Genomic DNA, 13,754 nt, shown 5'->3' on the forward strand with positions numbered 1-13,754 from the left:
ATTTGAGGAAGAAATACACTTCTCAAAATATACAGAATATACAACATTAATTTAGATTTTGAATCCAGTTTTTGTCAGGGCAATCTCCCTGAAGCCCATGTTCAGTGGAACTGTTACAAAATAAAAAACAATTTACCATTAACTATTTTTCTTAGAATTGTGTTAGATATTCTTGGTTAAAACAGAAATCACTGATTGATATGGTGTTAAGTACTCTGTTTTATTGATAATTTACAAAGTCCAAATCATGTCTGATCAGCCTGCTGGACTATGATGAAGTGATAACTTGGACAAGGAAAGATGAACTGATGTGATCCACCTGGACTTCTGTAAGGACTGGGAGCATCCCTGCAGAAGAGGACTTGGAGGATGAAAAGTTCAGCATGAGCCAGCAATATGCAACTGCAGCCCAGAAAGCCAACCCAAGGGCTGCATAGAAAGAATCATGACCAGCAGAGGGAGGTAATCATCCCCCTCCTGTCCACTCTTATGAGACTCCGTTTGGACTGCTGCATGTGAGTACAAGGTCCTCAACACAAGAAGGACATGCCCTTGATGACCACAAGGATGATCAGTGGGTTGGAACAACTCTCCTATGAACAAAGGCTGACGAAGTTGGGGCTGTATAGCCTGGAAGGCACTGGGGAGACCTTACTGCAGCCTTTCAAAAGGGCTTTATAAGGGCGCTAATTAGAAAGATGGGAAGAGACTTTTGTCGAGGGCATGTAGTGATGGGGCAAAGGGTAACTTTTAAACTGAAAGACAGGATATTTAGATTGCATATATAGAATAAATTTTTCACTGTGAAGGTGGTGAGGGACTGGAAGAGGTTGCCAAGAGAAGCTGTAGATGCCCCACTGCATGCTTTAATGCCAAGTTGGATGGGGCCCAGGGCAGCCTCATCTGGTGGGAGGTGTCTTTGCCCATGGCAGAGGAGTTAGAACTGGATGGTCTTTGTGGTCCCCTCTAAACCAGACCATCCTATAATTCCCCAAAAACTATACAGCATTATTTTGCTAATTTGGCTTCATCCATACAATTACTCAAGGTTTTAAGCAAAATTTCAATCTTTTTTGCCCCCACTTTCATGGTTTATGAGTATTACCAAGTATGAGCACCTGCATGCAAAGCAAACAATTTCAGTAAATGAACGCTAAGAAGATGGTTTTTTTTCTTTAAAAATCAATGCAAGATAATGTTACTTATCTTGAGGTTGTGTACTGATTCTGCACTAAACAGGGAAAAATAAAAGTTAAGGAGGAGAAAAAGAAGCAGTAACGAATTTGAAAGTGCTGAGCAGAGATAAAGCAGGGAAATTCACAAGTCCTACAAGCAACTGATGAAAGAAATACTCTAATTATATTCCACATAATAAATTGGTTTTTATATTGTTTTAATTTAGTGCTATGCTATGGGTGCAATATAGATCACAATGTTGTTACTTAGTTCTCATAGTATCCCATGACAAGATTTTTACCATTATTGGTGAGTACTTAAGCAGGAATTCCCTCTTGCACAATAAAAGTCTCTTTCCTTTTCAGTGATAGGCAACATCAAAGAAAGTCTCAGAAGAGAAGAAAATCACTCCTAAAGAGAGATGTGGCTCACCACAGTTTACTGGAATTCCACTTAATTACTATCCAACTCTCACTGCAAAGTTAAAATAAAAAAAAAAAGACATTGGCAGGACATTAATTAAGCTGAGATGGCTAAAAATAATTTTTAGCAGGAACTTTCTCAATGTAAAAGAAAAAAGCAGATCTTTTAGAACCACTTTTCTAGAGGCATGAACAGGAGAAAAGAAATAGCTCAAGCAGTTAATGCCACTGAGCATCCATATGTTCTTGATGGCTCAGAGTTTACCTATCATTTCAAGAAGCACGTAGCTGAACAGACATCCTCAAAAGCAATGACAGAGTATGAGGAAATGGAAATGGTGATCCAAGATAAATAAACAATACGTGCCCCCACATCAACAATTTGAGTTCATACAATTTACATCTAGTAAGGAAAACCAGGTATATTACATCGTTCTGCAGAAAGATGTTTGTGTAACAAGAATTCTCTTCCCTTGCCTAAGAATGAGCTTTACTGCAATTAAAGGAAGTTCTAAGACTGGAGGAAGTCTTGAAGTACCCCAAACAGTTAAAACTGGAAGACAGAAAATAGAGACGAGCTACAAAATCTTATCCTGGCAAAACAAAATAAAGCAAAACAAAGCCACAAGCAGACTTTAAGAAGCAGAGATAGAAGTTACAGAGATGATTCTTACCTCCTCATATTCTCCCACATGCTCCAGCTGTTTTCTATTCCTGCAGCTGCTTACGCTTGCCTTCCTAGTAGCTACCAATGACTCTCACTTGCATACTGCCACCCACCTTTTAAATCTGCCTAAATCTTTTTTGCTCACAACATCCACAAGATCCCCAAACTCTTCGAACCTCTGGCATTAGAAAAGGCAACAAATGTTTATTTAACTGTTCTGATGGCATCTGTATTTTTAAAAAACCTTCTCAGCAACCCTTCAAGTCAACTCTTTTCTGACTGTGTAAAGCTTGCACTATTTTTCCTCATGTGCATTCACATATTAAGACTGAATGTCATCTGATGTTTTATTTAAATTCAGTGGTGATCTACATTAAATAGCATACTTCACAATACCTGCAGCATGGAGACAAAGGACTAATTGAAAAAAGTAAAAAAGAAAGATGAATCTCATTCACTACCTAGACCCAAATCACTGAAGATTAATGCCCATTAGAATGAGACAGGAGTCCAAAGGGGATAAGAAAGATGCCATTAAAAAAACCCATACAATTCTGATAAAACATATCAGGGGAAGAAATAAAATTATTTGAATTACTCTAATTTGAACTATGCATCTCCTGAAATATAATACCATCTTTAACCTGTGTAAAATCAATTAAACACTAACATTTCAAATGCTATGCTGCTAATTGCATCAGCAGGTTCAAGTTACAAAGCTGGTGATTCAGCTAAGCTGTGTTTTGTAGCCTGAAATTCACACAATAAGTCCAGACAGAGAGCCATGCCTCTTGACTTCCCAAACTATGCAATTTTCTTTTCAGTTTCGATGCAGACTTTTTTGTGTTTGTTTGTTTTTTACAAAATAGCCTTTTATGCAGAATTTATCTTTAATATTAGTACTTTTTTGTATTCCTTTTTGAGATGCATCTTGCTCCTTCAGTGCTTTGAAATTCGTTCACTCAATGGAGTAACTTCAGACATTATTTTCTCTAACTCTTGTAACGTAAGTATCGAGAACCTGTGCTTTAAAGGCTGGGATTTTAAACTGTATTGGTCCTAGTGGATAAAAAACATATTTTTTTCCTTTTATTGTATTATGTGAATAACCTGTGAATACAATGGAATTAATTCATAAGGTAAAATATGTCACTGTTTTCTTGGTTATGCCTGTTTTCAAGGCAAACAAAATTCTTAAAAAAATAAAATTACTAAATATGTGCAAAAGTCCTCTTTTTTCAACGTTCATGGTTTTTTTTTTTTAAGGTATTACCCAATACATTCCCATTCTTTCCTTCTTTCATGCAGACATGATGAAGGGTACTGACAGCTCCCCAGATCACAGATAATTTTAATATTTGGTGATATAAATGTATTTACAAATTGAATTTCAAACTGCCACAGTACAGAATGGATGTGTGGATGCACCTGAACACTCTCACTTATGTATTTCTTTTTGGTCATGTTTATCAGTCAATTTCTTGTTGATCTCTTGATGTGCAGTAAATAAAGACATTCTAATAAATTTGTAAATACTTTTTATTATGTAGAAGGTTGTAATATGTAAGGATTTCAGCCTCAGCTTTCTTCTAAATGAGAAGTTTTTAAATGGATTTCCTTTTTTTTCTTTTTTTTTTAACTTATCAGTTGTTTCAAGTTGTTTTTTTATTGTAACTGAACTACGTGTTAAAGTCAACTAAATAACATAATCACAATTCCATCATTTTACACTTCTTTCGTGAGATAAAAACCATTGTTTGAATTTCTCCTGTAAAATCTTACAGGGTTAAATAACATTTTTATTAATTTCTTCAGTATTTCAATTTTTGTATTTTCGACACTTCATCATGATTTTGAAAAGTTTTAAGAAAAGCCTTTAATTTAAAGGAGTTACATTACAAATATTTCATACTGGCCTCAACTGGAGACCAAACCACCAGCCAAGATAAGACACCATGGAGATAAAAGTAACAAAGGCTACTTAGGATTCAGGTAAATAAATTCCTAAGAAATCCTTAATCTTTTGAGACCTAAGTATCGTAATATTTGGTACAGTAAATTTTTCTCACCTGGTGGACTCCCATGTCCTGCTGCAGCTGTAGCAATAGCAAAAGCAGATGCAGGAGAAACAGCACAGTGACTGTTGTCAGCAGTTTGCACTGTAAAGAGAACAGACAGAGATGTCATGCCTTAGATTTTTTCAGGTAAGCAAGAGTAATACTTGAAATCTTCACTAATGTTCATATACTATGAACATTTTATATTTTCAATGTTGTTGGATTTTATATTGATTTGATCTTGAAGGTCTTTTCCAGAGAACTAACTGAAAAAAAAAAACCAAAAAAACACAGCAATATATTAAAGGACAAAGCATGTTAACAAATCAGATGAGGTTTAAAGATGTTCCTAGCTCATCACTTGAGAACAGTTTCACAAAATTTGACAGATTTCCTCTTCACAGAGTTCTGTCGATGTTGATTCTGATTAGTACACAAAATAATATACTACTGCTCCCCACAGTTTTCAGCTCGAGTCCTGCCATCCTACTGTAACTATGGCCAATAGCAAAGGATTACTATTGGTTGAGTACTGAAGTGTGTCAAAGCTCTGTTCTGTTTCCATACCCAAGTATCCAACAACTGCTTTGAGATCTAGCTTGTCTGAGAAGACAGCATCTTAAGTGGATGGAGATCATGTATGGATTTCACAGCTCTGTTATGTTTACTGAATAGACTTGTGAGAGCTATTTGAGGAGCTCTCCCTTTACCTCTTCAATAGAGCAGTTTATTCAAATTTTGGAACAACCTATTTGCTATCATCTGTAAATTTTCAGTTTCATAGAAGGTAACTCACACAGTCACTTCCCAATGACAATAACGAGTATTGTGTATTTCATGATTGCATACTGTGTCCAAAATTTGTTTCCTTAGCAGCTGATAGATCAGTAAATGTCTTGAGAATTTTTTAACAATAAGACTGATTCAGTTTTAGTTCTGAACTTGGGTATACCCTGTTCCAGCTGTGTAAGAAAATTCCATCATACACAAAGCTCCAACATGCTTCCAAGTCTCCTGTTATTACTACATACTTCTCTCCAGAAGTAATGCCTCCAATTTATTTTCATGGAAACTAAGATAAAAAGAGCACAAGAATGCTATTTGACCAAGCAAATACTCAGCTACAAAGCACCAGTTTTCAACACAGTCAACACCATTAGCAATGCAGTTTTGCCAGCAATGAACAAGAGCCTGCATGCCAGACTTGCAAAAATCTGCAGCAGTGATGACCCACTGTTTCACAACTGCCACGACAGCATCATTGCTAGGAAAATGTTGCTCAAACAGTCCATCTTACATTAGCCCAAAGAGATGAGAGACAAAAGCATCAAATCCAGACTGTTTACAGTCAATGTAGTAGGACCTTCCAGCCAAGGCTGGCAGTGTGCTCATGGCCTACAGACTAGTATGAGGCGTGGTATCAGTGTGCTTTAAGAGAAAGGTTTTCTTCTTCTCTGACCTGGCTCTGGAGTTTGAGCCTTCAGCTTTATCAGCATCACAAAGTAGTAATCAGTAAATGATGGCTTGGAAATCCAATCAGATCACCCCTTTCTATCCCAGAAGACAGCATGCATCACTTTATCTACAGGAAGTCACATCTTGAACGTCTTCAATGTGGAATTCACAAGTCACCACTCCACACGCTGCCATTCTGACTCCAGCTTGTGGTTGTGACACCACATCTAATCATCAGTAAAGATGCAACCTAGGAAACTGTCACCTTCAGCCTCATATTGGTTCAACAGATCCTGACAAACTTGTATACAGTGTTCTTCCAGTTCCTGTCTGAGCATTGCGCAACTCACCTGGCTCCAACTTTGTGATATTCCAATTTTGGTACCATTGTTTCCAGTGTACTGATATTCAGCTCCAAATACGGTTTCCTGATCATAATATGCAAGTTCACATGGAAGAACACATCAAGACACTCTTCACTTCATGGTGTGACAGCTGTGCATGACTGTCCAAAATGAGGCTTGTCTTTCATCTCACTGTTGCTACTGCTGAAATCTACCACCCATCTCTCACTGAGCTCACGTACACTTTTTGTCTCCAGAAACATTCAGCAATCATTGATGTATGTCAGTGGGTACTATTTTTTTCGCATGGAGGGTGGCAATGCTCCAGATACACTTTCATGTCAAATACCATTCTGTCAGATTGCCCCTCTGCTGCCATTTGTCACACAGCAACAAAGTGTAACAGAATACTGGCAGGAAGGTTCAAACTCTGCTGTCATACCACCAGCAACACAACATCTGCCTTTGACACAGAGGGTCATCATAATAAAAAAAGAAGGATTAATTTTTGAGCTTCTCACATATATTAATTGAGTGGTGCAATTCATGTTTTAATGGCTTTTATTTTTATACTTGAGAAATAAGAAAAACACAAGCAAAACAATATTGCTGAAAAATTATGGAATTCTAATATTTTGCGAAGATTATGTCTACATTATGTTTAAACTCTTGCAAGGTACAGAGGGCAGAAACTTCAGTTTCTTACCTCCTGACTGACGATAGCGGAGATGACGTGGTGTTGAAGGGGATCTACATGGGGAAAGTTCCGTGGTATCCACTGCTGAGCTGCTTTCAGGAATAGTTCTGTCCACTGACACCGATTCTAGAACTGCTGCTTTAAAAGAGAGCAGATGTTAACAACAGGATGATTGCTCAACATTTACAACATACTAGGAGATTTTGGAGAGAACAGATGTGTGGCTTTGTGACATGCTTTTTAAAAGTACAGAGCTCAGTCAGGTTAGTTTGTTTTAGATATGAATATGGTACAGCTCTGAAGAGAATAAAGAGTATGCAAGTGACTCAGAACTCTCAGTGTATGAACATGAAAAGACAGAAAATCTGCAAATAGTCACATCTGAGCAATCTGACTGCAACAATACTCGAGAGTATTGTGTGCCAAAATGAGCTTCATGAAAAGCAGTATTTTAAAAATGGTCATTGATTAAGAACATTTTGTACTAATGTTTAAATACCAAATATAATGCACAAAAATATTCTTGTTTAATGTACATTCCACAGTTGTTGTATAATGGTACATTTACACAGTACTGCTTTTGGGACTTGCCATGCATCTTCTGTGATAGGATTCAGCAATAATTACTGTCTGGAATTAAGGCTTTATACCTATGACACAACCACACAAAAGCTCATAAATAATGAACTTGGTGAGAAATGGAAAGCAGTCAGTTTTAAAAAATAGTTTGGTTATGACTGCAACTGAAGTCAGCAGAACAGGCAGTAAAATGCTATGTAATAAGAGCACCTGAAGCCACAAGCTTCATATGAGCTCATGAGGAAAAACACTTGATGACTACTACCTGCAGTCAGAATACTGCCTAAGAGAATGGCCAATAACACTGAAGCCCTGATCAGTCTGTTGAGAAGTCCTTCTGTTAGAAGCACGCTAAAAGAAATGGTCATAACTTCAGAATAGTAGCAAAAAAAAACCAACAACTTCCTCAATGCAGGAAAACCAAGCGCTTTAAAAAGCTGATAAAATATATTTTGTATTTTATATTTACAACTGTGTCTTCAGCGTAAGTACTATAAAAATATAGATAAAGTTTGATAGTGGGGGAAGGAGGTGAAAATTCTGGAATATAAATGAACCATATTCAAAAAGAACAACCGCAACCATAATAATAGGTTGTGGGAAACTGAATTTGTACAGCTATATTGGATTTAGAGTAAAATACCTTTGTTTTCCTGGAAATCCTCAAGTGCTGGAGCAATAGCATTAGTGATTATGAGGTGGTGGCTCCTGATTAAATAGAACTTGTCTCCTTACCCAGAAAACTTCAAAAATAAAGAACCCTGTCGGAATGATGTGGAAGATGATGTGCAGATCAGCATTCTGTTGTTCTCCTGCTACTCATTTCCATTCTCCTTGAGCAATTTCTTTTTAAAGTTACACCTCTTCTTGGACATGCTATAAGCAGCCTTGTGACAATAGGACTTTCCCCTGGAGAACAAAGCTAGATAGCTGCAAATTGCTCTAAACTGTGTGCAAACTGTTCAGCTGGAGATCTCCAAAGGGACTAGAGACAGCCATTTAGCATTTATATGAGATTCCTGCCATTTCCAAATGTTCCCTCATGCTGCCCAGGTGACACAGCTGGGACAGACTGGAATGCAGTAATGGAATACTTCTGCAAAAATGTGCAGTGATAAAGCTAGGTCAGAATAATCTCCTCTTTAATAGGTGTACACATAAGACAAAAAAAAAACATCTAAGACCACAGTTACCTATTTACAATTCACCTTAACACCTGGCCTATATTTTGGAATATGCTATTATACAGACTTGAATATGACTAACCTAGGGAACATAGAGAATTTGCCCAATTCTATTTGCCCAATAGTAAATACAGTATTTCAGACATTTAAATAGTCTGTTATGTAATTAATCTAAAAATATCCATTGTACACTAATGATGTTTAAATATAATAGCCAACCAGTATTCAATGAAATCACGAAGTGTAAGCAAGCACATGCTCTCAGAATGCTAATGTGGTTACACTGCACGATGAAAAGATTCTGTGCTGAAAAATATACTACACTCTGCAGCAGTAAGAAGGAGATAGAAAGCTTCAATATTTTTTTAATTTACATTTGTCTTTCTCATCTTTCCTCTTTGGTTTTATTAATAACCACTGTTGCAGTGCCTGTAAAGAGACCAAGCTATGTTCTGCTTACTCAGGGTGTCAGTCAGGCCCTGAAAGACTTGGATTTTTATGAATAAAACAGTTTTGCTTAATGTAATCCGATTTAAAAAAAAAGTATGCTTTTATTCCAATTTAGAATACCATACCTCCACTGCTAAACAGCAATAAGTACTCACCTATGCATACCCTACAAAAACAGAGCTCCTTTCTTGCTTTATCATCTATTTTCTGCCCATGGGAGTGGTGGAGTCCCCTTCTCTGGAGGTATTTAAGAGATGCATGGATGTGGCATTTAGAGACATGGTTTATTGGTGGAGTTGTAGTGTTTTTCTAATCTAAATTATTCTGTGATTTTATGCATAATGCTCTCATTCTAAATGCCCACAGTGAGGTTTCTACCAACCAGCTTTATTCCTCTGAAAGTAGTACCTATTCTAAGGTGCCTTAAAAAAGCCAACAAGCATTTGCACAAGAGCAATTCATCTTTTTCAGACATCTACCTTCTGGACTGATAACAATCAGGTGATACGAATCTCACTAATGCACCCAGTGCTCACATAAATCATTTGAATTAGCAACTATATCCTTCTGGAGAACTACCACCAGTTTTATATATCTGCTTCTTTTTTAGCTCAGTATTTTACTTCAACCTCAGGAAATGCAAATGGCAGAAAGTACTTCTTTTTGACCTTATCTGAAACACCACACTGGACTGAAAAGAGACAGGTCCACTCAGCCATAATACTATCCCTGCAAATAAAGTAACAACCAATAGAGGAAACACATCACAGCCACTAGAAAAGAAACAGCGAGCAGTGTATTTTATTCCCCATGAAGGTTACTGTGATCATGGGAAAAAAAAAAAAAGGAAAAAGAAGAAAGAAACAACTGCTATGCAGTAATCTGATAAAACTTGAACTTTAATTTCAGACTGCTCCATTTACCCAAAAGTAACATTCACTGTTCTGTTAATATAGAATACCTCTTCGAATGCTTCTCCTCAGCTTGTTACAGAGGTCAATGCGAGGGTTCTCCAAGCTGTCCTCTATGGAGCCAGGGCTTTGCTCAGGAGAGGACGGTCCTTTGCTAAGGTCCAGAGGTACTTTGGTACCTGTTGGTGGAGGAGAGGTGGCTGGACTATAGGTTGAGGTAGGACTGCTTGCCACAGATGAAGTAGAAAGATCGAGGGCACCAATTCTTGAATTCAGTGGTGAAGTCAATGACAATTTTCGAGTTCTGACAGGTGAGGATGTCCTGGAAAGTGACAGTGGAGGGGGAGAAGAAAACTTGCGACAGAGATGTGGTGACTTAGCATCAGCTAGGTATTCTCCTCTGTTGTTTTGACTGGTAGCAAAAAATAACTCCAAAGCCCTGAGTGCAAGAGACATAAAAGCAAGATTGTAGAAATGAACGCAGAACAGATTTAAGTAAAAACACGTGCCAACAAATTCAGTGAAGGCAAAATCTATATGATATTTAGACCTCAAAGCCTAAGCAAAAGATTGAGATAGACTTACCAAAGAATATACATCATATTTACAGACTAAGAACTCTCCTCTCAGATTACTTACACAACTAAAACTTACGGTTAAAAACAATTTCCTGGTAATTCTTTAAGGAATTTATCATAGAAGACAAAAGACAGTGCTCACCTAACTGGAATGGAAGTGAAAGGCCGTCTGTATATGTCTGAAAGCTTTTCCAGTACAACAGCTGCAGTGGTAAATATGCGGTAAGTATGTAGGAACGTGTTCAGGAAATCAATACTCAGGAATCGCAAGTCTGTTAGCCTCTCCAAAAGGCGTTCAACACTTGCATAACGGATCTGAGGTACTTTGCAGGAATTCAGAGTTTTGCTGAAGCAGATATCAATGTCATCTCTATGAAGACGAGCATCAGACCTACATAAAAGTTGAACAGAACATTTCAGAGTGATTATGGTACAGCTGAGGTACCACTTCAGCTACTTTTGCCAACACAGAACCAGGAAATATTATCTGCATTCTTGTATTTTATCATTACAAGAAGACTGAATTTGTCAAGTAACCTGCTTCTTCTGCTGGGATCTTGCTTTATAAGGGATCCCAATGAAAGACATTAAAATAAACCCTTTAGCTAAACTTAGGGCTTCCGTCACAATTAGTACCTGCACCCAGGCTCCAAGAATCACTTTAAAAGAAAGGAAAAAAAAAAAGTGATTAATGTAGGGTGAAAGAAGCAGGTTTATGAATAATCATACTACCTTGATTTGATGTTACAATTTCAAGATAATGTTTCTGCTTTCCTCAGAAGCAGGAGAAACAAAACTTTGGCTTTGGAGAGGCATACTTGATTGCACTCAGTGTAGGTTTACCAAACATTTAAAAATCCGTTCAATAAAATGATGAGTGGTAGAAAATAAATTCCTAATACAAAATTAAACAACTTATCCAAACCATAACTTACAGCAGCTTCAGAAATAACAGAGAAAATTGAGCTGTGATCCTCTACAGTTCAACACTGTGATTTGAGAGTTGGCCATTTTCAGTTTTCCCTACTATTTCAGGAAACAGATTGAAAAAAATACATGTTGGAATGAAGAATTAATTCCATTCAACAAAAATGGGAGGGAAAAGGCTTTATTTTTCAGAAACACGCTTTCTTTTGTTAAAACTTCTATCAAAAAGAAAATAAACAAATGAGTTCTGTTATGAACTTATGAACTTATGTTCACTGGGAATAAAATGCTTCACTTACTTTATCATATGTGGCACAGTGACTTTAGAATTTTCTTCAAACACTATGGTCATTAAGCCATTGCACCTTATGTTATCAATGCACTGTGAAAATAAATATTGAAAACTGTTATTATCAAAACACACTGTAAGGGATTAACTTCTGTGCTGTTAGTGTCAGCATTAGCATCACTAAAACAGCTTTCACAGTGTCTGAACAGACTAGTACAAGGTATTTTCATAAAAGAAAAGCAGCAATGAAGGAATTATAACAAATATGATTCTCTAGTCATCTTCCTTTGATCTGCAGACTCAAGTCCATGCATCTTCACCAGCATGCTCAGAGAATACAGCCCAGAATCTTTTTTACGTGACTACATATTTTCAGTTGTAAATGAAATAACCATGAAGTTCAATCAAAACTGAATGATGTTAAATACCTCTAGCATCTCTTGAAAAATCAACACTGGAAGAAAGTTAGATTATATATATGTGTGTATATAGTGGGAAACAAATTGTTCATAAAAACACACACCCTTTAAAAACAAATTGAAATTGTGCTATTATTTTGAAATACAGCTATGAAGCTTCTGCCTGAGCAGTCAATTGAAAATTCCTATATAAAGGTAGCTAGGTAAAGGAGCTAGGTATCACAAGGTGTAAAGACTCCTCTGGGACATGTTCATAGCACACGTTAGTTTGAAATTACAGGCTGTCCTGTGGCCAATAGAGGTTTACAAGTTACGGGTGGTTAAGCTGTTATTCAAGCTCCAAAGCAGCTCAGTTTTCAGACAATCAACAATCTCGATATACATGCCCCTACTGGACTCTTGCTTTTATAATACTTTCAAATTTTGTTTTCAACTATTATATATGTGCAGGCAATGCTATTTCGTCACATTGATAAGAAAGAATTTCCAAAATTCTCATATAGTTTTACACTGAGTTTAAGAATAATCTGTTGAACTTGAAATACCACCTAGCAAAACAATGACTGATGTTAGATCAGTCAAAGAAGATCACCAGAGGCCTTTTCTGGTCTTCTGTGATTTATGTAACTATATGCGTTTTCAATTTCAGGTATTTAGCAATGGTTTGAAAGTTATAATAATTCATATTATGACTTCACCAAATTTTTACTTTAAAGTACTGAGGAAAAAAGCCAAACACATATCTAATAATAATACATGGTTTCCCCCAGGTGAGCTTTAAACGTTGCAAAGAAGCTTTTCGCATGAAACTACCTAAGAAGATTGAGCACTGTTTTCATTAGACTGCACAGTCCTAGCATTTATCAGTATTCGACAGATAAAATCTTTCTAGCGAAGGAATCAAAGTAATAGGGAACTAGGGCCAAAAGATGAGCCTGAACTAGGAGAGAGGAGATTTCTTTGGAGGCAACAAAGAGTGCATTTTTCATAGGAAATGTATGGTTTGGATGAACAGAATATAAATTTAAGCAGACTTACTAAGAACACATAGGCAAATAAGACTAACCTGTCATACATAAATGCTAATATGTAAGTAAGTAAGCTACACAGAATTCTAGACATCACAACATACTGTGTACTGTGCTGTTGAACTGAAATGGCATGTATACATCTTCAGTTGCAAACATTGTTAGAATACATCCTCTAAAAAAAAAAAGGCTTTCTACATTCTTCTTTTGTTAACATAGTTCCTGTGTTGTCCTTGAATACTGCAGCTAGGGACAAAAAGCAAGAAAAAAAGGTTCTGGGCAGGCAGCTCATTATTTTTTATAACAAGGTTTCTAGTAATGAGTTCAGTCAGAAAAGAGATCTTGTTTTCAGAAGGCCAATGGTTTCAGTTCTTTAGAGGTTCAGCAGTGCCACTTCTAAAATGCCCATGATGTTTGCACAGGGTCTTGAGTCCCTTTTCTTTTAAGGTGGTGTCTACCTTGAAGATGACATCACGTTAAAAGGAAGTGTAAATGTGTCTGAGGGTAAGAAGACACCTCGGAGGGATCTGGACAGGCTGGATCAATGGCTGGAGGCCTGTGGGATGAAATA

At 36.9% G+C, this 13,754-nt stretch overlaps 1 protein-coding gene across 2 annotated transcripts in view; it reads right to left on the minus strand.

Annotated features, from left to right (window-relative positions):
• Nucleotides 1–13,754, minus strand: part of RASGRF2 (Ras protein specific guanine nucleotide releasing factor 2) — a 113,895-nt gene that overhangs the window by 37,876 nt on the left and 62,265 nt on the right. Inside the window, exons 13-17 of one of the 2 annotated variants that reach the window (XM_065745231.1) lie at nt 11,747–11,829; nt 10,663–10,911; nt 9,993–10,381; nt 6,828–6,953; nt 4,335–4,424 (exon numbers count right to left, since the gene is read on the minus strand). In XM_065745231.1, coding sequence (XP_065601303.1) covers nt 4,335–4,424; nt 6,828–6,953; nt 9,993–10,381; nt 10,663–10,911; nt 11,747–11,829 — 937 coding nt within the window. Of the gene's footprint in view, nt 1–4,334; nt 4,425–6,827; nt 6,957–9,992; nt 10,382–10,662; nt 10,912–11,746; nt 11,830–13,754 lie in introns of both variants that reach the window. The other variant, XM_065745230.1, reaches the window with a different exon arrangement.

Source organism: Cyrtonyx montezumae, unplaced genomic scaffold, assembly GCF_038088225.1.
Source record: "Cyrtonyx montezumae isolate F1298 unplaced genomic scaffold, pur_monq_1.0 scaffold_34, whole genome shotgun sequence".
Taxonomy (NCBI): Eukaryota; Metazoa; Chordata; class Aves; order Galliformes; family Odontophoridae; genus Cyrtonyx; species Cyrtonyx montezumae.